General features: G+C 47.1%; 4 protein-coding genes across 4 annotated transcripts; 2 read left to right on the top strand and 2 right to left on the bottom strand.

Annotated features, from left to right (window-relative positions):
• The first annotated feature begins 1,914 nt into the window (after nt 1–1,914).
• On the top strand, nt 1,915–3,349 carry LOC121068448 (gallinacin-7-like). Its single transcript, XM_040553630.1, has 3 exons — nt 1,915–2,354; nt 2,718–2,844; nt 3,121–3,349. Exons 1-3 carry the CDS (start codon nt 2,297–2,299, stop codon nt 3,134–3,136), a joined length of 201 nt encoding a protein of 66 aa, XP_040409564.1. The 5' UTR covers nt 1,915–2,296; the 3' UTR covers nt 3,137–3,349.
• A 3,785-nt stretch (nt 3,350–7,134) lies between these two features.
• Nucleotides 7,135–11,022, top strand: LOC121067634 (antimicrobial peptide THP2-like). Its single transcript, XM_040552389.1, is given in 5 exon segments — nt 7,135–7,279; nt 8,475–8,553; nt 9,970–10,094; nt 10,795–10,870; nt 10,873–11,022. Coding segments are annotated over 4 exon segments (342 nt in total). The 5' UTR covers nt 7,135–7,279; nt 8,475–8,495; the 3' UTR covers nt 10,956–11,022.
• A 2,916-nt stretch (nt 11,023–13,938) lies between these two features.
• On the bottom strand, nt 13,939–16,817 carry LOC121067993 (ostricacin-2-like). The gene is made up of 4 exons (XM_040553018.1): nt 16,517–16,817; nt 15,079–15,166; nt 14,699–14,825; nt 13,939–14,191 (listed from the first exon to the last, which is right to left on the bottom strand). The coding sequence occupies exons 2-4, from the start codon at nt 15,134–15,136 to the stop codon at nt 14,179–14,181; spliced, it is 198 nt and encodes a 65-aa protein (XP_040408952.1). The 5' UTR covers nt 15,137–15,166; nt 16,517–16,817; the 3' UTR covers nt 13,939–14,178.
• Nucleotides 14,052–22,150, bottom strand: LOC121067994 (gallinacin-3-like). The gene is given in 6 exon segments (XM_040553019.1): nt 14,052–14,128; nt 20,626–20,688; nt 21,206–21,294; nt 21,296–21,314; nt 21,817–21,907; nt 22,077–22,150. Coding segments are annotated over 5 exon segments (240 nt in total). The 5' UTR covers nt 21,875–21,907; nt 22,077–22,150; the 3' UTR covers nt 14,052–14,117.
• Nucleotides 22,151–22,529: the final 379 nt, after the last annotated feature.

Raw genomic sequence — 22,529 nt, forward strand, 5'->3', positions numbered from 1 at the left:
TCCACCGTCTCTTTGCCATCCTCTTCTCCCAGTGTGCTCTGTGCAAATGACAGGAAGGGATAACAGACCTTTGGTACGATTGCCCAACACTTGTCCTTACGGCACGTCCGCAATTAGCAAGGATAACATGAAATCCAGCTGGGGAAATGTCCTGCTGCCTGTTCAGTGGCCTTGGCTGGCACCGTGGAAACCTGCCCAGACCTGACTTGGCCAAAAGCTGCCTGGAAATCTCATCTGCTGCCTGTTGATTTCTGCCACAGCACTGCATGAGCAGCAGTAATATTTGTCTGTGCTTCAGGCTTCATTACAAAGCCAGGCTTCATGGAGACTTTACCCATGAAGATGGGGCCAAAACATAGATTTAAATAACCTGAAGGTGGGAATCTGAGCTGCCTTTCCTTTCGGTCAACTCAAGCAACTCTAAATCTGATAGCTTTATAGCTGACAAGGGCCAGACCTCCTGCCTGGTGGGACACAGCACAGCACAGTCTGACTGCCAAGCTGGCAGCAGCTGCATGCATCTGGGTCTTCCCACCATCCTTGAACTACAGAAACAAACTTCTCAAGGCATGGGTTATCAAGTCTGAAAGTTATCAAGCATGGCTTCACTTTTTTAAGTTGCTGGTTCATGTACAATGATTTGTTTGACAATTTTTTTTAGGGGTTGAAACTTCTATAGCAGAGAGTAGGATAAGCAAAGGTGCATCCAGAGGAGATGGGGTAACATGGCTGAGTGGGAAAGTCCCAAACAAACAAGGACCAGATAACCTGAGAAATAAATACGAGGCTGGCAGGTATGCTGGTTATCCTGCCGGAGTCTGGGCAGCCTGAGAAAGATTAAGTGGAAGTTTGTATTAGGAAGGACACTGAAACAGCAGAAAAAAAATCAAGAGTAACTCTAAGAAGCAGCAGTAGAAATAGAAATGTGATCCATTATGATTTTGTATGAAAGGTTGTATGCATTTAGGTTAAAATTTCATATACTACTATGCCGTAAACTATTAACTCTGCAGTTAAGAAGCCGAAAACAAAGCAGTGCTCATTCTTTTATTGACATGGACAAAAGAAAACCAGGATAGACGTAAAGGACAAAATGTTACGGAGGCACACAATGGCCATGCTGCTGTTGCAAGCTAGACAATTAAGCTGCACACTGAAGGCAGAACAAAGACCCTGCAGGACCTAGGCAGCAGTCGTTGCATGTTCCCAGGTATTTCACATAACCCTGTGGCCTAACGTCTCTTACAAAAAGTGAAATACTCTTAGATGGATTGCACCAAGATCGGGGGATTTGTGGTCAAAGTAGTTCCAAAACGGAGCCTCCTGTCTCATTGGAAGACACCAAAGTGCAGAACAAAGCTAGCTGGGAAAGGCTTCATTCATTGGCCCATGACTGCTCTGCCAGCAACCCCAAATTTTATATATAGAGGCATGTTTGGGTCTGGGGCATCTGCTGGAGAAGAGAGACAGAAGGCAGTGGTGAGTGATCCTGCACCTCCTCTGCTGGTACCTCCTTCCATGCCTTGTCCTGGACAGGCACCCTCACCTCCTTCCCCTTTTCCACTTCTTTTGCTTTCATTCCTCTTCAGTCCAACGAGTATTCAGCACTCGTTAACCCCTCCCATCTCATTACTGCAGTGAGCGTGGCGATGTGTGCATGTCCTGCAGAACCACGGGTGGCTTGCAGGGACTGCAGGAGGAAGCTGTCTTTGCTGATCTCCAAAGGGAGTGGAGATAGACCCAGAAACATCCACTGTAGGCATCAGAGATTGCCTTTTGAGCTACGTAACTTGCCCAAATTTCAGTCCCATTTTGGCTGAGTTCAAGAGATAAATAAGTCCTTTTCTGACTTTCAGAAGCATGATGGTAGTAGACTCAGTCCCTGAACACTTTGTGAACTACAGTAGGGTTGAAAGTAAAATTCATGGGTCTGTGTTGGTTTCAGAGGAATCTGTCCTGTGTCATACAGGTCTGGAATATCATTTTTCAATGCAAGAAGACCAGGACAATTTAAGTTGAAAGGAACTGTGGGGACTTCTAGTCTGAATCCCTGCTCAAAGAAGATGTGGTTAGGTTGGGTCAGAGCTGCATTTAGGGAGGTTTTGAATGTCTCCAAGCATGCAGTTTCCACTCCATTCTTCATTCAAGTTCACTGTATTTTATAAGCCTCTGGGTTTCGTCATTCAGGACATGTTTTAAGCACTCCCCCAGTCAGGAGGGAGCAGGCCATGCGGTGAATTTTGGTCTTGTGGTCTCTGTTCCTTGCAGATAAGGACTTCACAGCTCAGCAGTGGCCATGAGGATCCTTTACCAGCTCCTGGCTGTCCTCTTCATGGTGCTCCAAGGAGTGGCAGGTAAGCTGTGACCATGGCAGGCTGGAGAGGTGGGCCTACAGGAGTGTCAAGAGGTTCACCGAGGAGACGCCCAAAGTCCTGGGGAGGAACAGGCCCAGCACCAGGACAGGTCAAGGGCACCCAGATAGAAAGCAGCTCTGCAGAAATGGACCTGGGGGGCCTCCTTGGAGAGCTCCCAGAGCTGCCAGGACATGGGGCTGGGCACCCTACAGGGGTAGGGGGGGGACAGGGGTACCCAGGGGTGCCCCCATGCTGCGATTCTGTGATTCTGAGATGTGAAGAGGAATTAGAGAGGAGAGAGAAGGTGCATCCACTTCTGCTCACTTGTGTGGTAAACAACTATTCTTTTTTTTCGCCGTGCAGGTCAGCACTTCTTCCCTAGGCCAGTCGACCCTTGTGTACTCCAAAATGGAATCTGCTTTCCGGGGATATGTCGGCGGCCATATTACTGGGTTGGAACGTGTCATAATGGAGGTTCCTGCTGTGCGAGGTATGTGAAAGTGCAAGGCATCACCTCAGCAGTGACTGAGATCCTCTTGGTATTTTCTCCTGAGTAACATCTGAGAGGCACAGCTGCTGACAACATCTTCTCTCACTTCTCCAACACCAGCTTTGCTGGCACGGAGGGTCCTCAGGGGGCATTCACGTTCCATGGCAGCTTATCTTGTGGTGCCATGACATAAAGCAGAGAGATCCCCCCAAAATAACATCACTGCAGAAAACCTCCTGGTGTGTAAGCTGAGACTGTGTCTTTTTCACCATGCAGGGGGTGGAGGCACTGATGACTCCCTGGATTCTCCTTGGAAATCCTTTCCGCATCTACCTAGTGGCCTCTCAATCACCCTGACCCCATCACTCCTGGTGGCACATCTTGCTCTCACAAGTTTCCTTTGCACTGAAGCAAACAACAGCATCTGTGAAAACATAAATTTGGACCAGGCCTCACCACAGAAACCATTTCTTTCCTCCCTTTAATAAAATTACTTCTGATGGCATTCATATGGTTGAACTTTGGCTGTGTTTGGTGGGGAAGGAGGGGATTTTTCCTAGGAATACTCTCACCATAAGCAGTAACACACAGGTGGGCTGGTGGCTTGTAGAGTCTGGAGAAAAAGAGGCTGAGGGGAAACATCACTCTCTACAATTACATGAAAGGAGGCTGTAGCGAGGTGGGTGACAAGGGCATGAGGAAATCAGCCTCAAATTGTGCCAGGGGAGGTTTGGATTAGATATCAGGAAGAAATTCTTCACAGAAAGAGAGTTTAGGCATTGGAACAGGCTTCCCAGGGAAGTTGTGGTGTCCCCCTCCCTGGAGGTATTTAAGAGATATGGGGATGTAGCGCTTAGGAACATGCTTTAGTGGTGGACCTGGTGGTGTTAGGTGATGGTTGGACTTGGAGATATTTAGGGTCTTTTCCAACATAAATGATTCTATGATTCTATGATCTAACACTTGTGTCCTGCTGCAACCCCAGGGAAAAGGGAGGTCATTTGATCCTCTGCCCCCCAATGGCCACGTTCCTGGAAGACTCTTGCAGTGACCATGGTCAGGAATGAAACCTAGTTTCTCTCTGTGATGGGTGCTATTGTACAACAGGTACATGTTCCAGTAGCTTCAAATCTGCTTTTCCAAGGCATTTTACTATTTTGGACTGAGATGCCAGAGACAGATTTCATGCTTTCTGTCTCTTTTTCTCTGTCATCGTTGCCTAGCAGTGTAGAAAATGCCAAGGTATCTCCAGCCACTTCCTTCAGTGGGCCTGGAGGCGTTTGAGACATTTCGCTCCTGAGGGGACCTCATGAAAGTGAAATACAACAATATTTTGGATGACATCGGACCCCTGACAGGACACCAATTAGAAAAGAGGTACAAAGAGGGGACGAGGACACCAGCAAACACATTCCCACTGTGTGGACCTTACTGCTGGCACAGTAGCACCAAAGGGCTGGACTCTGCTCCTAGCTTGGTACCTTTAGCTGTCAAATCAAAGAGAAGATGGAGTGGGATCTGTCCATGGAGATTTTAACCTCATATTATGATTTCTCCTTGGTTAATCAAGATTACTACGTGATCATTAAATTCATCATCTTGGTTAGATAGTTTTAGTGCACTGATCAAAGTGTATAACCACATATATATGTTACTAACTGAGATGATCTAAACTTGTCTTGAAGCTTTGTCTGTTAGCTGTAATGAAGTACATCCATTACAGATGCACTTATAAATACAGAACACCATCTAAATACCAGCTATCCTACCTTGGGTGGATTTACTTTGGTAGTACAACAGCTGGTAACAGCTTTTGCAGTGAATCTAGAGGAATCTGAATTTCTTTATACTGTACACTCCACAATTGCATTAAAATGCATTCACCTCCTATGCAATGGTTATGCCTTATGGCAAGAATTCAGTTCAACACACATGAAGGAGGTTAAGGGGTGCCATTATCACACAAATGAGGAACAGTGTTCTGGCTGTGCCTGAATACAATGACCTGGAGGTGCCTGGAGCCTTCATTGCAATGAACAAACTGTCCTCTGGAGGTGAGGGGTGGAACAGCAGTCAGGTATTGGTGTAGTAGCATTTTAAATAAGAGATTTATTAAAAATTTTGATAACTTTAATAATAATTTTATTAAATAATTTATTAATAATTAAATAATTCAATAAAAATGATACTATAAAAGACCTTCTTAATATTTTCTACTTTTTTTTTTTTTTTTTTTTTTTTTTTTTTTTTTTTTTTTTTTTTTTTTAACCAGAAAACTATTAGGAGCAAAGTTTGGAATTATCCCTTCATTTTGCTCCTAACTGCCTCAGGTTGAGTAACAATTACGGTTGGTAGGCAAGCTAACCACAAGCTCTTGGCAAGTTGTGAAGCAACTACATATTATGCCATTTTCTTTCCCTCCATTTTCTTGCTTTATGGTCAGAAGTTCATAGACACACCAGAAATTGAACTATCAGTTTTTTATACTGCAAAGAAACCTGTTCATTTTCAAAAATATGTAGAAAATAAAAAGCTACCTCATTCATATCAGGATATGAATTTCAGGGAAATCATTTGTAGGCATATTTTCATATGTATCTCTCTCTATGAGTGTGTGTGCCTGTGCATGTATGCACATATGTTTATGTATGTACACTTATGAAATTGATATCAAAGTATTAAAAAAATTACCATACTAGTAACTAAATTTAGGACTCAATAAGAAATTAAATATTTCAGTTTAGTTTTGAGAATAAATGATCTCTGAGCCATGGTGCCATTTGAAGATGGATTTCGGTCTGTTAAATACACCTGTCATTGAAAATAGCAAATGCATCATAACCTATTATGATATAATTTGAGTGTTATATTAAAATGATACATAAACAATGTTTTGTTGACTGAAGGGAGGTGTAAATTAAAATATGATGTGAAAAAATATTTAGTATTGGTGTCTTTGGATAGCTGCTGGGTACACCAAACTTAACAAGTGACTTGGTGCGATGGAAGATTAGTAAATAGGAAACGATCCACAGACCTTAGAGACTGCTGATGCTCCTCAAATCTTTGTTGTATGGATTTACAGCTTGAGTTTGGATTGGATTTTGCTTTTGAATAGAACCATAAAACCAAGTAAAGTTGAGTGGATGTTTGGAGGCACAGCTGTGCCTTCAGAATAGAGCCAATTTCAAAGATAGATGGGATTGCTTATGGCCTTGTCTATTGAGTTTGAATATCCACAGGTATCAAGATACTACAAATTTGCTGGGACCCTGTTCAAGTGTTTGACAACCCTCATTGTGAGAGGTTTTTAACTTTATATCTAATTGGAATTTCCCCAGCTAAAGTTTGTGTCTGTTACCTCTCATCACTGTGAACCTCAGATAGGAGTGTGGCTCCATCTTCGTTATAGCTACTATTGGGTGGTTATGAACAGTAATTAGATTCCCCTTTAACTATCTTTTTCTCCATGCTGAACAAAGATGGGTCCCTCAGCCTCTCCTCATATTGCTGATCCTCTGGTACAAATTCTCCAGGTTTAAAAGAGAAAGAAATATAGGATGCACGCTACAGGACCTGGCGGTGGTATAGCCCACACTAGGCACTGCAATACCTTCAGAGCACCTTTGGAGCACCTTTAAAGTAAAACGTCTTGTTCACTTTCCTCCTAGGGAATATAGTTTGCATGCATGAAAACCCCTGCGCAACCTGAATCAGCATGAAGACCACCAGGGTATTACTTCAAAACTATACTAATGCAATTTAAAATTTCATTGTGGGTGCTTCTCTAGGAACGTCAGTGTTTACCTATGAACAAACAGGCAAGACAGATGTTTGGAACTGAAAAAAATATATAAATGAAGATGTGGAAACAAAAGAATAAACACAATTAAGCACTATACAAATCCAAGATGCATTTTGGTTATTGCATGAGATTGTAGCTAGACTATTCCCAAAGGCTCTATGTTCTTATATTCTGCATTCATGGAACAGAAAATAAACTAATGGGGAGAGCACACAGATGCTCTGTATTGCAGTGCCTTCTGTTGCTCCCAACCAGGAATGGTTCGACATATGTCCCAAGATGTTTGACAAATACCTCTGTGGTTTAACGCATCTTACACAAACCAGAGTGTCATAAGAGGTATTGCATGGAGAACCTGGGATTTTCCAGGAGCAAATCTTCAGTAGGCTGAGGCAAACCCTGCTTTTTGACTGGGAAGTGAGAAGCAACTTGATTCTGGTTGGATTAGAAGTCACCAAAAAGATGAGTCCCATTTTGATTGGCTCGATGTATACTTGGTGGAAAGAGAAAGCAATCGTCACTACCCATAGCAAAGATGTTATAAAAGACGCTTTCATCTCACAACTAAAGCCCCGTGGAAGGAAGGGACCAAGAAGAGTTCATCTGACCTTTGAGCTCATCTAGTACCTGGTAACTTCTCGGTTCTTTTCAGTCTTTCTTTTAATGTCTTCTCCTGTTATGTATTTTTTTTTCTTTTTTCTTTTTTTTTTTTTTTTACAAACAAAAAAACCCTCTGCATTATTAACCTAAATTTTTAAGTTACTAAAAATGTTAATCTACACAGTTACACAGATTGAGTAAGCAGTTCAAATAAGAGCTAATACCTAGTAGGCTTTGATAAAGATACTCTGCTTATTAACTCCTAGGAAAAAATGGGTCTGGGTCAGGTTGTTTTAAAAAGGACTGAGGTCCAGAGAAGTTGCTGGCTTCTTAGGCAGAAACCAGAATATATTTGGTATCTATGTTAAGAACTTTATTTCATTTTCAGAATTAAGTTAACTTTGTTTATTCATTTCTCCTGATATTTTCAAATATGGAAATATGGAAATAATTTTCAAATATTTGGAGCGGACTTCTGATACTAATTGCAAATCCCCTTTGGGCTACTCTCTGTCATTCTATTTGCAGAAATACAGTATTCCATCACAACCTCGTTTCCCTGCATTGCTTAAGAGAAAATAATTTGTGATGGATCAGAATGTATGGATCAGAAATGATGGATCAGAATATATGATTAAATACCTCCTTTCTATCCAGAAGCCCCCTCTAGGCTAACTTATCCCATTTCACAAATATTAGTTGCATTAATCATTGACTGCTTTAATGAAGTCATTGCACGTTTGTTTTTTAAAATTTCAATCATTCTAGAATAAAACTGATGATTTTGAGCAAGTAGCTTTTAGCTGCTATTTCTTGATAAGTTTTAAAGTTGCAAAATGAACGTTTCTTCTTGTAGTTTGTAAGCTTGTCTGTAGGATCACCTCTTTCTGCTTAGTGTTGTTTATTTATTAGATAAAACATTTAACCAAACCTAAGGTCATGTCTGCATTTTGGCTAAGGGCTATTTGCAAAATGTGAGAGGAAATCTGAATTAAAATAATTTAATAATCACATATCCCGAAAGCATGTTGCCCCATATGTCTTTCCTTTTCCCAGAAATGCTCACACAGCAGTCATGAGGCCACATAGGCATTACTAGGTTTATTGAAAGTTTGAAGAAAAAGTAATATAAGTGCCATTTTGATTAATACAATGTTTGTACAGTTTGGAAGACAGTAAGTTTGAGGGCTGTCTGTCACACCTTTCTTGGTCCTCTTCCCTGTAGTGGCTCAGCAGATCTGCAGCCATGAGGATCCTTTACCTGCTCTTTTCTCTCCTCTTCCTGGTGCTCCAGGTTTCTCCAGGTAAGATGAAAAGAAATGAAAGGATGCTAGGAAGTGATTTTTGTGCACCTGAAGCAAGCTCCCTGGTGCATTTTAAACACTATTAGTTAAAATTAATAGAAACCAAACAGGAGTTAATCAAATACTCAGCTTGGTGCCTGTGCTGTCCACGTCTCCTGTGAAAACTCTTTCAAAGTTGGAGAAATGATGACTGCTGAAAAAAAAAAAATCCTCTTTGCTGGTGTCTTCCTAAAATGTTCATGCTAAATGTTCTGGAGTTAGACACCCGAGACTCTGCCTGTGCTGGCCGTGGTTTTCAAACAACAAAGTGGTGCATATGTGGGCCAAAATGAAGATTGGCCAACTATTTTTGGATAGGAACCAGTAATGAAACCTCTGAGGCATGTCTCTGTTCCATAAGATAAAGGACAAGGAGCCAGGAGCTCTGTATCTTTCCTAACCTGTGCTTTAATGCTAGATATTCTGCCTCCATGACCAAGATACGGGGCTGGGACTCTGGGAGACCTACCCCTAAGTGTTCAGCAATGCCACATAGGCGTTTATCAGTCTGACCTCCTCCCTGAAAATGCTGTCCCTGTGTTGTGGTTGAACCCGGCCGGCAGCTAAACACCACACAGCCGTTCGCTCACCCTCCCCCCTCCCTCTCCGGGATGGGGGAGAGAAACGGGAAAGTGAAGCCTGTGAGTTGAGATAAAGACAGTTTATTAAGACAGGAAAATAATAATAACAATAATAATAATAACAATAATAATAATAATGATAACAGTACTACTACTAATAATGTGTACGAAACAAGTGATGCACAATGCAATTGCTCACCACCCACTGACCGATGCCCAGCCTATCCCCGAGCAGCCGGCCCCCCTCCACCCCGGCTAGCCACCCCTATATATTGTTCAGCATGACGTCAGATGGTATGGAATACCCCTTTGGCCAGTTTGGGTCAGCTGTCCCGGGTCTGTCCCCTCCCAGCTCCTGCTGCACCCCTAGCCTGCCCGCTGGCAGGACAAAGCGAGAAGCTGAAAAGTCCTTGGCTTGGTGTAAGCACTGCTCTACAACAATTAAAACATCAGCATGTTATCAGCGCTCTTCTCATCCTAATCCAAAACACAGCACCCTACCAGCTACTAGGAGGAAAATTAACTCTGTCCTAATTGAAACCAGGACACACTGGAATGCAGAAGAGTCCATGCAAAAATCGATACGCAGGAGGATAAAGCAGGGAAGGATTTGTAAATCTGCTTTGTGAGCTCTGCTCTTACCTGTCCTTTCCACGTGGCCAAATCTGGGCAACAGTCCTTAAGAACAGTTATTGGTGAAGGCAGCTCAACGAATGGGAAATCCTGCTGGCACTGAGACTGCATTCACCCTGCCCTGCAGAATCGGAGGGAAGTAACTTTGTTCTTCTTGTTGCAGGATTGTCTTCACCCCAGCGGGACATGTTTCTCTGTAGGAAAGGGTCCTGCCACTTTGGAAGATGTCCCATCCACCTGGTCAGAGTTGGAAGCTGCTTTGGGTTCCGCTCCTGCTGCAAATCGTGAGTTTGCCATTCAATGAGGTTCATCCATAGCAGACAAATATATTGCCCATGTCCTTAACCCCAAAGTGCCATTGAATGTTCAGACTGGACATAAGAAAAAAAAATAAAATGTCATGAGGACAGTCTGGTCTTGAAGTAGGTTGCTAGCAGAGCTCCGTGGTGCTCTTTCTCCTGAGATGTGCTCCATGATGTGCCTCAGCAAGAAGGGCAAAGTATAGTCAGAGATGTCAGGCATGTGCTGCCCCAGGTCTCTTTGACCACTTTATAACTCCCCTGATGGAGCAAAATATCAGAGTTTAATATTTTCAGAGCTGGGTTGCTGTGGTGTGTGGGGAACAAATGGGAATTCAGTTTTGACTGCAGGGTGAACAGAGATCTGAGTGTTATCGGACATGTGTAAAAAAAAACGCAACTATGTCATAAAAAGAAACTCTCATACCAAAGATAACCTATTCTATTTTCACTCGGGAATGAACGCACTCACCCCAATATCAAGGGACAGCAATTTAATTCCCTGCTTTTCCTGGGGCAATCGGAAAGCACCATTCCCACTCACAGGTGTGAGTGCACAAGGCTGCTCCAGCCTGACTTGCACCTGACATTAGGTATTTGGGAATGTATATACCCAGGAGGAAAATATGCATGGACTGCGAGTAAGTAGGGAAGGAATGCAAATACATTTCTTTTTTCTCTTTGTGCAGGCCATGGGATGTATAAAAACTTCGTGGACTGTCCATTCAAGAGCTATGAAAATTTCTTCCAGGAACTTTCTTTGAATCCCCTTCTGCTACAACCACTGGATCCTGCTACAACAAAGTCTCAAGCACCTCTCGTTTTTAATGCAAAAAGCTTTACGATATAGAGTAAATCCAAAGGTATTCTGCATTGCCTTCCCTCCTTTTGAATAAATTGCCATTGCGTAGCATTCACATTGCTGAAACGTGGGTGTCTGTTGCATGGGCTGAGGGTGACGACTGTACCTGGGGTTTGATACCTAAACTCCAAAGGTTATCAATTTACAGTGCGCCAACTGCTCCTTAATTTGGGTTTTTCTGAGACATGTAGCTGTCAAGGGATAGATAGACATGGACTGAATACCTTACCCTTCAGTACAAAGAGATAAACTGGCTGGAAGAACTCAGCTTCCCTTTGTGGGACGGTACTCAGATGCCAAAATTCTTCAAAACAAACAAAAAAAGCAAAACAAACAAACAAACAAAGACATGCAGAAACCCTTTCTTTTCTTTTGGGAAAGAGGAATAGAAATAACTGAACAAAGAGATACCCACAATCTGTTAAAACATCAGCACATGGGACTCAGTGCTGTGGATGCTGGAAGCTGCCTGGGAGCATTCCTGGAAAGATGTAGGCCTATTTCCTTATTTTTTTTTAATAGTGCAACAGGTTCAGCCACTTCTTTGCTCTCCAGAAGTTGTTTGTCCTGCAGCTTCACAGCAAAAGGTGTAAGTTTTGCCTTTTATTTTTCACCTGTCCCTCTGAGAAGATGCATAAAAGCCAATAGCTGGAGAATTATAGCTTATGCCTGTCTCTCTTCATTAGTTCCTCTGCCACCCCATGACACACTGCCTCCAGTTCTTAACGGTGATTTTGTTTGTGTGCCAAAAACACAGCACTTATATGTCCTGTGACTTTCTTTGCACTTCTTAGGTGGGAACAATCTTATCCTCAGGTGTCCCATCTGATTTCTAATCCTCTGTAGCATAATTTCTTATGTAGTGATATAAAAATTCATATCCTGATTTTTTTCCCCCATCATTTCTGTATCATAGCCAAAGGCAGGGGCTGTCATGCCAAATTCGGGTAGCATGGTGACTAGGGCAACCCTTAAATAGGGCAAGGATTCCTTTCTCCTTTTCCCCCCATTGGCCTTGTAACACGTGCTAGGAAGCAAGTATGGGAAATGAAAAGAAGCAAAAAATTCTCTTTGTCTTGCAACCCCCCCCAAAAAACAAACAAACAAAAAAATGGAGCAGAGGAGAGGGGGAAAATCCCCTCCCTTGCCCTGCTGGCCACGCTGCTGTGGATGAAAGCAAGCCCAGCGCTCTGTATTAACGGGGAAAAAAAGACACCAGAACAGAAACAAAGCTGTGAAACTGTCTGAAAGCATCAGGGTGATTTCAGTAGTCACCATAACAGGTGCTGTGAAATGCAAGAGTGGAAATGAATTGTCTTATAAAAAAAACAGTTTTTACTATTTAACCAGCAGATAAGCAGGATAATTATGCTGTATTCATTATTAGACCAAATACAATATGAAAAAGCAACATCTAGCTTGCTGTTTCTGCTACAACTTCCTACACTAAAGAGCGTTCAACGCTGTTAACACACCATACAGATAAGATTCTTAAACCTTACTTATAACATTTAGAATTACAGGTGTTCAACGGGCAGGACTTGCAAGAGACCTTCACTCTTCTACAACAGTTCAAGAGCAATATCAGATGGCACTAGAAATGTAGGTGTTCAAGCAGTACGTACTGCACAAATCACATTATATTTGGTATTGAAATATTTCTTCTTGGCTTGACCTCTTTCTTCCTCCCTGCAGTTCTGCCTGAACTACATAAGCTTGTCCAAAGTGCTTATATTCTCTTGAGCAGCACTGCTCCACAAGGTAACCTTCTACGGTTAGGTCTGTGGACAAAGCACAAACCGTGAACATGAAGGACAAGAGTTGTGGTTATTTCATAACGCAGGAGGAGTTGGTGGGCAGCCAGGCACCAGCTGTCAAGGTTTCCCTAGAGTTCAATTCGAGCAGAAACTTCTTTTTGGTGATTTTTCGAGCTTCAACCTTCATCTTGAGACAAGTCTGCTTTTTGAGTACAGTAGGAAAGCAGACTCATACATATCATCAAGTACAACATAGAGAAGCACTTCCTTTCCATCTTGACAAGACTGAAAGTCCCTCCTAGGGAAAGTGCCAAGCCCTGGGGCCTCCAGGTACAGGGTTGCCATCTCAGGAGAGACACAGGGAATGGTATGTGCTCGTCCCACCCCTTTACGAGGTTCAGCTGCCTGTTTTCAAAGCCAGAATTCACGTGGAGCTGCTACATGGCATTGAATCACAGTGCTGCATGAGAAACAGCTGTGATAAGCAGGACCCTCCCAAACATCATTGGAGGACTTCTTTTAAGCTTGAGCCCTTTGCCTTGGCCCTTGCTTGAGGGGAGATTTACATTAGAGGTGAGGAGGAAATCCTTCACTCAGAGGATGGTGAGGCACCAGAACAGGTTGCCCAGAGAGGTTGTGGATGCCTCATCCCTGGAGGTGTTCAAGGCCAGGTTGGATGAGGTTGTGAGCAACCTGATCTAGTGGGTGGCATCCCTGCTGATGGCAGGGGGTTGGAACTGGGTGATCTTTAAGGTCCCTTCCAACCTGAGCCATTCTAGGATTGTATGATATTCCCTCCAAGAACTATAAAGGACTCCTTGTGTGCTGCCTGGGGGATCAGACCCCTCCAGAAGGGATGTGGGGCTGAGAGAAGGCTGGGTTCTGTGGGGCTGGCAGCTGATGAGGGAGATGGGGGTCCCATCCTGCTGTGTGGTGGGACCTGTAGGGCCACCAGATGGGGTCAGATGGGCAGCCCTGGGCATGCCCAGCAAGGCACTGCCCTCTGCACGCTGCTGGCACCTGTGGCTGCCTGGGATAAGGGATGCCCATGCTGATCCTCCCCAGCAGGCAGCGCCCACACAGCGCCTTCCTCACCCGCAGCAAACAGCCTGGCCCCACAGGGACTGCCAGCCCCGGTGTCCCCACGGTGCTGGTGGGGAACAGCACCCCTGGGCACCCTCTGGCACAAGGACACGCTCACGCTTCCCACCAGCTGCAATGCCAAACTGCACGCCTTTATTCGAGCGGGGAAAAGCAGCCTCTGGCCAAACGACAGCAGGCCTGGGGCAGGATGTCTCCAGCACACGGGTGCCCTCGCACCCAGCAGGAGCAGTGCTTCCACTCCCACGGGCACTCCACGCGGAGACTGCAGGGGTGGGAAGGGGAGAGGACGTCAGGAGCTGTTTCCAGGAACGAGAAGCAAGGGGGACATCCTGCTTTGAAAGTCCAGCTTTTCAACCGAATAATCTGCAGAAAGAAAGCACGCTTTGAAGTCATCTACTTTTATTCTGTTTTCCTTCTTTTTTTGTCTCCCTGTGCATATCACTTCTCCTGGATAACAATGGTAATGACATATTAAGACTAATCCCAATGCAGATAATCAGCTTGTATTGCAGATGGCTTGTTTGCAACCTTGTTTCCAAGGATTTGCAGAGGAGGGAGTGGTTCCTCAGCTTCACACTACCTACAGGACAGCCTTCATTCTTTTCTAGCCCGGGGAAGGATTTCTGAAAGCCCCCAGGTCAGGCAGCCCCATGGAGCTGAGGGGAACGGGGAAGGTGCTGTCTGACTTATGGCTCCTCCTGCCCCTCACAGGGCACCTTCTCCTTTCCTAGATCCTTCCACCTCCCCTGGTTTCTGCCCTGGAGCATGTATAGCACAAAACCAGCAGCGAGGCTCGGGGCTTAAACACAACAGCAGCTATTTCTGCTATCACAGTCGCAGCCCAACTTCATCTCCAATCCCAAAGCTTACTTTTTGCAGCAAAAGAAAAATCTTGAACATTTCCCTGAGATGCCAAAGGGGAAAGGGCAGTTCAGAAATCCACAGAAGCCCTTTTCTTGATGACATTGCTGCTTGTTTCTTGGAACCAAGGAGGATCCTGCACAGAGCAAAAGTTAAAGAACATGAGTATGGGATACCTATAAAAATTGTGCGTGGGTCTAGAGGGGCTGATACCACCCATGGATCTCAGCCAACCATGTGCACAAAGCATCAAACGCAAAAGCCCAGCCGTTCATCGGAACCCACACCTCCTAATCGTTACCCATCTCTGGCAAATCACTTCCCAGGACATGAAGAACCCCACTCATGGGGGTTCACACCTCACCCCAACTGCCCTCTTCTCTACTCACCTGCAGCACCCTGGACCAAGAGGAGAATGAAGGGGAAGAGCAGGTACAGGATCCGCATGGTTTGCGCCTGTCCCAGGTCTTCACGGAGCTGCAGAAGGGAGACGACAAGGCAACAAAGAAAGGACATGGAGAAGGCTGGGCACACATGGCGTGCCAAACGGCAGAAGCACCATCACCAACAAAAGGAGGTAATAAAGACTCAGCATTACAAGTTCATGGATATTCTTGAAGCATTTGGGGAAGTACCAGCCTGTTGGACAAACTAGAGTTTTTTTCACTGTCTGAGCAATCTGGCCTAGTGGAAGGTGTCCCTGCCCATGGCAGGGGGCTTGGAATTAGATGATCTTTAAGGTCCCTTCCAACCCATTCTATGATTCAATGATTCCTCACAGTTCTTCCTGGTGTTTTCCCCAAAACAGAGACTAGAAGACTCATGGTTAATTGTTGCCATTTTATTCAAAACAGCATCTACTGAAACTCAGATTATAAGGAAAGAAAAATTACTTTTAATATTTATAGTCCCTCAGGACTTTCACAGGGCATGTTTGTCTCCTGAGCAGAATTAAATAATTTTCCTGCGATACAGAATCAAGGGGTGACACGAGATACACTTTCTAGCACAGTCAGCAGGTCAGAAGTACCACTAGTGCATTTGTTCTCTCACTTCTGTCTCTTCTTAATCAAATGCCAAAGCAGAGATGGTTTACACATCAGGAGATGCTTGTGTCAATAGTCAGTGCAATTCCAATAGTTAGGTCAATAAAAGATCCAGGCTCTGGAAGTCAGAGAAACGTTTGCGCCTGGAGATGCCACACTATACGAAGGGCTAGTTGGTGCTATACACCTCAGGTGGTCCACAGCTGGCCACCGAAACCACCCTGCCCTATCACCTCTGCTTCCCAAGGCTCAGGAAGGTCATCCTGGCTCAGTCAGGGACTGTACCACCTCAACTCACATTAATTCCCAGGTTTCTCAGCAATAAGAAAACTCCCCAGCCTCACATTTACTGCCAGCGCTCCATGCAGCCGAGCCCCAGGGAGGAGCAAGAAGGCAGGAAATTCTTGGTGACCAGAAACAGTAACACAATTCAACCTTTTGAGTTGACTGAAGCCTGAGAAGATGGAAAATATATTTTGCTACCTGAACTTTGCCCCGTGAAGTCCCTGCTCCCCCCAGAACAGAAGATGTTGGGTGTCTCCTCCAGCATCAAGGCACCTTACCAGTCTCCCCTGCAGTTAGGAAACCCCAGCTCCAGCTTCCAAATGCTCTGGGCTCCAATACTCATATGAACGTTTATTTTCTTTCCCAGCCTCCTCTAGTTCTTGTTTATATTCACAGATTCTTCCAACAGTTTGCAATTTAGATGGTTCCAGGAAGATGGATTTGCACAGAGAGACTGAATGGCATCTTTCCTGAAAGAGGCCCTGGAATTACTTACCTGATGATGGGTTTGGTTCACCAGGAATTACGTGCATCCAGGGAGTACTGTTTTGCCCCAGACACCCTGGTTTTATAGCAGGTGGGAGCTGGGCTTCTTCGTGCTGCTACCTCTGCCCTTGGCCAATCAGTCAGTGACCCATCGGCATGGGCATGGTGGGGTTGCTCCTCGTCCCTCCCTGCTGTTGAGGTGCCTGCTGGGGGCAATCAACATTGCAACAGCAGTCTTCACCGTTATCCTCATGCAACACGTCTTGTGACACTCTGGTGCACAGCAGACACACGGGCTGCAGTGGCTTGTTGAAATTTTTTCAGGATGTACAAAGCAATTGGTTGGTGCAGACAGCAAGCAGCAGTCTGATCCCAGAAAAAAAAAAAAAAAAAAGAATTCTTCTTTGCCTTCTCCAATGTGATTAACAGTCAGTTCATATGTGATGTGCAAGAACATGCAGAATATTGAAAACCCTCTCACCTGTACGCATTGAAAGAACGCTTTCATCTGTGGCAAGATGTCTGTGCACCTGACATGCCAAAGGTCATACCCCTAACAGTTTCTGTCTAGTGACTATTCAAATAGAGAGTAACGCCAGGATACATGTTAAGGTCAGTAAACCAACCAACCCAGTCCATCTGCATCTGCTCCCAACACATTCCAGGTAAATAAATAAACCACTGATATAGTCATGGCTTCTGCAGCCAAACCTTGGGACAAGTGGCAGCCCTTGCGTGGAAGGAGGGAGCTGTGCTGCACATTCAACTCAGTGATTGCCTCTCAAGGTGTTTGGAAGAGCTTTTCTGGTACCCTGACTCCAAGGGTATACCTATTGGGAGTTTTGGTAGTAGAGGTTGGTCTCTTTGCACACCACAGGGATGTCAAGTCATAAAGGCAAGATAACTGTTAAGGGTGTATAGAGGAGAGTGTCAGTTCCTCTATGGGTAATCATCAAGGCCTTTTCCAATGCAACAAGGGACAATAAGAAAGGGAGGCAGTTGGTTACAGTTGCGGTTGAGGTTGGAAGAAACCTCTGGAGGTTCCTCTCTGCTAAAGCAGGGCCCCCCCAGGCAGGGTGCCCAGCCCCACGTCCCTGGGCTCGGGGAGCTCTCCAAGGAGCAGCCCCCGGCCCCTCTTGGGGCAGCCCGTGCCAGGGCTCCGGCACCCGCCCAGCCCAGCAGTGCTGCCTGAGGGGCAGGGGGAGCCGCCGGGGCTCCAGGCTGGGCCCGGGGCCTCTGGGCCTGGCCCTGGGCACCGCTGAGCAGAGCCCGGCTCCGGCCTCTCCGCACCTCCCTGCGGGTACTGACGGCCATGGGGGAGCTCCCCCGGAGCCTCCTCTGCTCCAGGCCCAGCAGCCCCAGCTCTCGCAGCCTCTCCTCACAGCATGGGGGCTCCGGGCCTGGCAGCACCTTGGTGGTCGTCCATTGAACACTTTTTGTTATTCCTAGGTCTCTCTGGTGCTGAGAATGTGGGAACATTCATTCCAGTAGGGTTATCTGATGGAGGACTTCTAGGCTGAGGGGTAATCACCAGAAACAACCCTCCCAGCCGCACTAATTGGTGGGCTAATGAGCTACGGGCACCACTTCCAGAAAGGCTGAACCTTACTGCTGATAAGGTGTGAGCCAAGGGTCCCTGGGCAAGGGAGAGTGTAGAATCACAGAATCATTAAGGTTGGAAGAGACCTCCAAGATCATCTGGTCCAACCATCCCCCTACCACCAATGTCACCCACTAAACCATGTCCCTAAGCACCACGTCCAACCTTTCCTTGAACACCCCCAGGGACGGTGACGCCACCACCTCCCTGGTCAACCCGTCCCAATGCCTGGCTGCTCTTTCTCAGAAGAAATGTCTCCTCACTTCCAACCTGAACCTCCCCTGGCACAACTTGAGGCCATTCCCTCTAGTCCTATCACTGGTTACCTGTGAGAAGAGACCGACTCCCAGCTCCCCACACCTTCCTTTCAGGCAGTTGCAGAGAGCAATAAGGTCTCCCCTGAGCCTCCTCTTCTCCAGACCAAACACCCCCCGCTCCCTCAGCCGCTCCTCACAGGACTTGTGCTCCAGGCTCTTCACCAGCTTCATAGCCCTGCTCTGGACACGCCCCAGGTCTGCTAAAGTTCCAGGGCCTCCAGTGCAGAAGCTGCAGAGCTCTGCAAAGCCATGGGGTGTGCAGGGGAAGGGGAAATAGGAGATAAAAATGGGGGATAGGGAGAAAAGGGTATAAAAGGGCCAGTTGTGTGTAAATTGGGGCTGGTCAGTACGCTTGTCTGACCAAGCCCTGTGCCTGATCACCGCACTCTGTCCAATCTTCTTATATTTCCTCATTAAATCTTTTCTTAACTCTGTCTGCTTATTTGCACTCTCTCTCTCGTGTGTGTGCGTGCCAGGACTGGTGAGACCTGGGGGTGTGCATGAATGAATTTAGGGCCAGCTACCAGTCAGGTCGCGGGTGCAGGCCCTGTGGTTACTGCGGTGCCAGCTGCTGGAGTCAGAGGGGTCCTGCCATCAGGTCCTGGATCCAGCAGGGCCTGCTACCCCCCACCATGGGGCAGGAGCGGTGTGTGCCCCCAAACCAGCTGCTGGGGGACCGGCGTGAGGGAGGCGAGGGCGGGCTCCACACTGACAGCTGGAGCAGGGCTGTGGGTCACTGAGTGTCTGTGTGTGCCCCACAACAGGTGTGTGGGGGTGCAGGGTGTACTCACCAGCAAACTTTAAGCAAGTGAGTAGATTACCTGTGAAGCAGATTAGCGGTCTAGGCAGGTTCTGGATGGACAGAGGGGCCATGTCCATCAGAAGACCCAGAAGACACAGTTTTGCTAGGACAGCTTCTTAAAGAGTAGATTAAGTTCCTTTTTGTGGTATGGCAGCAGTTTGGTGCCAGTTTCCAAGGACAAAGGACGCAGTGTGTGTATCCCGAGACGTGTCCAGCAAACCACAGCAGCAAACGTCTCTTTCGCAAGGTGGGATGGCACAAGACCCAGGGCTGAAGGCCTGGGAATCCTTCTCAGAGCTGTCAGAGGAGGAAAGCGATTCCTTGTCCTCTCTGACAGGGGGAGGACAGGAAAAAATGTTTCTTGGCCAGATATCCTGAGGTGTCAGCAGCTTCTCCCATAGGCTGCTGTGGGATGGTAGTGGGCATCTCCCATCCAAGTGCCATGAACCTCGCCCAGATTCCCATTGGAAAATTTCCCGTGGCTGTTGAAGAAAGGGGAGGACAGGCAGCCCAAGGGCACAGGAACACCCCTGGGTCCCCAGTGCTGCACTGCTCAGCCTGGGAGCTGATGCTGGAGCAGCAGCAAGCTCATGTCCTCAAAAATCTCGCACCATTGCTGCTGACAGCCCAGCCACTGTCTATACTGTGCAGCAGCACTATCTGTTCTCATGCCAGCCTCATTCCTTCCCTAGGACCCTGGGAACAGGACCCTTGGAACTGCAGGAACTCATCAAGCCCTTGGGGATGAGAAGAGGCTACTGAAAGGCTGGTGGAAGCCTCCAAAACAGCACCAATAAGGTTGAGGGTGAATTTTCAGAGCTCACGCACACAGGGGCAAACACCAGTGTGCAATCTGATCCCTCCTCTTGGAGCACAGTCCACGTCCCCTTGGGCACAGACAGCAACACCACAGCATACAAGATCACTTCTTTCCCACCGAGAAGCAGGACTGTAATTCCTCGGCACTCGTGGAAACATGGGTTGAGCACTCATCCAATGAAGAGACTGCTACACACAACAGAAAGAGATTGACATGGAAGTACACTGCCCAGCACAGCCCTCTACACGCAGCCAGCGCTGCTGGGCCCGTGGCAGCCTGGGACAAGGGACGCCCGTGCCCGGCAGCACCAGCACAGGGCTCCCGCTCGCCCTCCCCAGCAGGCAGCGCCCGCACAGCGACTTCCTCACCCACAGCAAACAGCCCGGCCCCACAGGGACTGCCAGCCCCGGCGTCCCCACGGCGCTGGTGGGGAACAGCACCCCTGGGCACCCTCTGGCACAAGGACACGCTCACGCTTCCCACCAGCTGCAATGCCAAACTGCACGCCTTTATTCGAGCGGGGAAAAGCAGCCTCTGGCCAAACAATTGTAGGTCCGTGGAACAGGACGTCAGGAGCTATTTCCAGGAGCGAGAAGCGAGGGGGACATCCTGCTCACAAAATTCAGGGCATCAACCCCATGTCCTGTACAGAGAAAGCAGACAAGCATGGCACCTCCTTGAAATTTCTCCCTTTTGCCTCTCTCCCACTCTCTCCCACCTCCTCTCCAAGGACAAACGAGTCTTGAGACATAAGAGTCAAATGCCCAGAGGTAAACTCATGGCTGATGGCTTAGAACTGTGCCCTCCTTAGTGCTGGTAGCCCTGACTCCAAGTCTTTGCAGAAGCATCAAGAACAGGACCGTGTCCTTGACCATCTCCAAAAGGTAACCTTAACCCTTTGCCAGCATGGGAGAGTCCTCTGCAAAGGCTGGGCAAGTCTTGTGGGGCTGAGGAGAATGGGGAGGTGCTGGCTAAGCTTAGGGTCCTTCAGCCCCACACAGGGCTGAATCCACACATCCGAACCCACAATCCCCTTCCTTTCTGGGCCTCTCCTGTGGAGCGCATTCTGATGCTGATGGTTAGGTGTGGAATAGGAAGAGTTCTGTAACAATCATTTCAATGGACAAAGGAGGAATCCCTTTCTGCAGCCAGGACCTTACCTGCTGCAGCAAGGAACGATAAGTGAACATCTCCCATTATGCTTTTCAGGGAACCGGCAGCCCCCTGGACGACAAACTCCACCTCTGATTCCACAGAGGGCATAATTTCCTGCTGCAATAGAAAGACATGCACAGAGAAGCCATTGTAAAGATAATTGCAACACGGGTCAGAGCACTGGCACACCTTGCCCAGAGAAGTTATGTAGTCAACCTGCTTGGAAACCTTCAAAAGCCACCTGGCGAGTCTCAAGAAAAGGAGGTTTTGGGAAACTAAGCTGAGAAACCAGGCCTGAACATGGGACAGTTTTGTGTGCCAGCCATTCCACCAAACCAACATCCCCCTTGGGCTCTCTCCCATCCATGCACAGGCCAAAAGGTCCCTATGAAGGCCTTGCTGATGGGAGCTCTTGCAGAGACAAGCGCAGAGGAACAGCTGGACACAGGCTTGTAGCCTGCAGCCAAACCTCTTACAAAGACACTCAGAATGGTTCTTTTCATCAGTCGCTCCTAACCTTTGCATCACTCCAACAAATAACATTGCTTCCCTGGACATGGAGGACCACACTGCCACGGGTCCACACCTCAGCCCATCTCCCTCCTCCCCCTCTCACCTGCAGCACCCTGGAGAAAGAGGAGGAAGAAGGGGAAGAGCAGGAACAGGATCTTCATGGCTGATTCCCGGAGCAGGTCTTCACGGGGCTGCTGCAGAGAAGACAAACCAAGGTGACAAGGACCTTGGGGAGAACCCCAGGTGGTGCTGCAGGAGACTGGGCACAACTTTGGGAAACTCAGACAGGGGCTGCCTGCACCTACAGGAAAAAGATTTTTCCTCAGCCTTTCTCTTCAGAAGAGTTCTGAGGTGTGCACCTACCTGATGAAGGTCTTGGTGCTCAGGCACAAAGAGACCCAACAGGAATCCCTCGTGTCCAGGTGCCCCTGCGGCCAGGGAGTGCTGCTTTGCCCTAAACGTGAGGGTTTTATGCCATTGCTGGTGGGTGGGAGCTGGGCTTCTTCCTGCTGCCGTGTCTGCCCTTGGCCAATAAGTCAGAGACCCATGGGCATGGGCATGGTGGGGTTGCTCCTCGTCCCTCCTGGCTGCTGAGGTGCCTGCTGGTGCTGTTGCAATCGTCACCGTTATCCTCATGCAACACAGCTTGTGACACGCGGGGGCACAGCGGGCATGCACCCTTCAGTGCCTGGAGGGCAATGGCTACACAGGTACCCTGGACGGAGAAGAAGGCTTCCCTCAGGTGTCCTCTCATATTTTTTGAAATGGACAACTAGCATGCGATGCACAAGATCATTGATTTCAGTACAGCTTCTA

The sequence above is a fragment of the Cygnus olor genome, chromosome 3, assembly GCF_009769625.2.
Source record: "Cygnus olor isolate bCygOlo1 chromosome 3, bCygOlo1.pri.v2, whole genome shotgun sequence".
NCBI classification, from domain to species: Eukaryota; Metazoa; Chordata; class Aves; order Anseriformes; family Anatidae; genus Cygnus; species Cygnus olor.

Coding starts and splice junctions, on each gene's coding strand:
- LOC121068448 (XM_040553630.1), top strand. CDS start 2,297: ATGAGGATCCTTTACCAGCTCCTGGCTGTCCTCTTCATGGTGCTCCAA. Junction 2,355..2,717: donor GGTGCTCCAAGGAGTGGCAG/GTAAGCTGTGAC, acceptor TTCGCCGTGCAG/GTCAGCACTTCTTCCCTAGG.
- LOC121067993 (XM_040553018.1), bottom strand. CDS start 15,136: ATGCGGATCCTGTACCTGCTCTTCCCCTTCATTCTCCTCTTGGTCCAG. Junction 14,826..15,078: donor CTTGGTCCAGGGTGCTGCAG/GTGAGTAGAGAA, acceptor TGCTCTGTGCAG/GATCCTCCTTGGTTCCAAGA.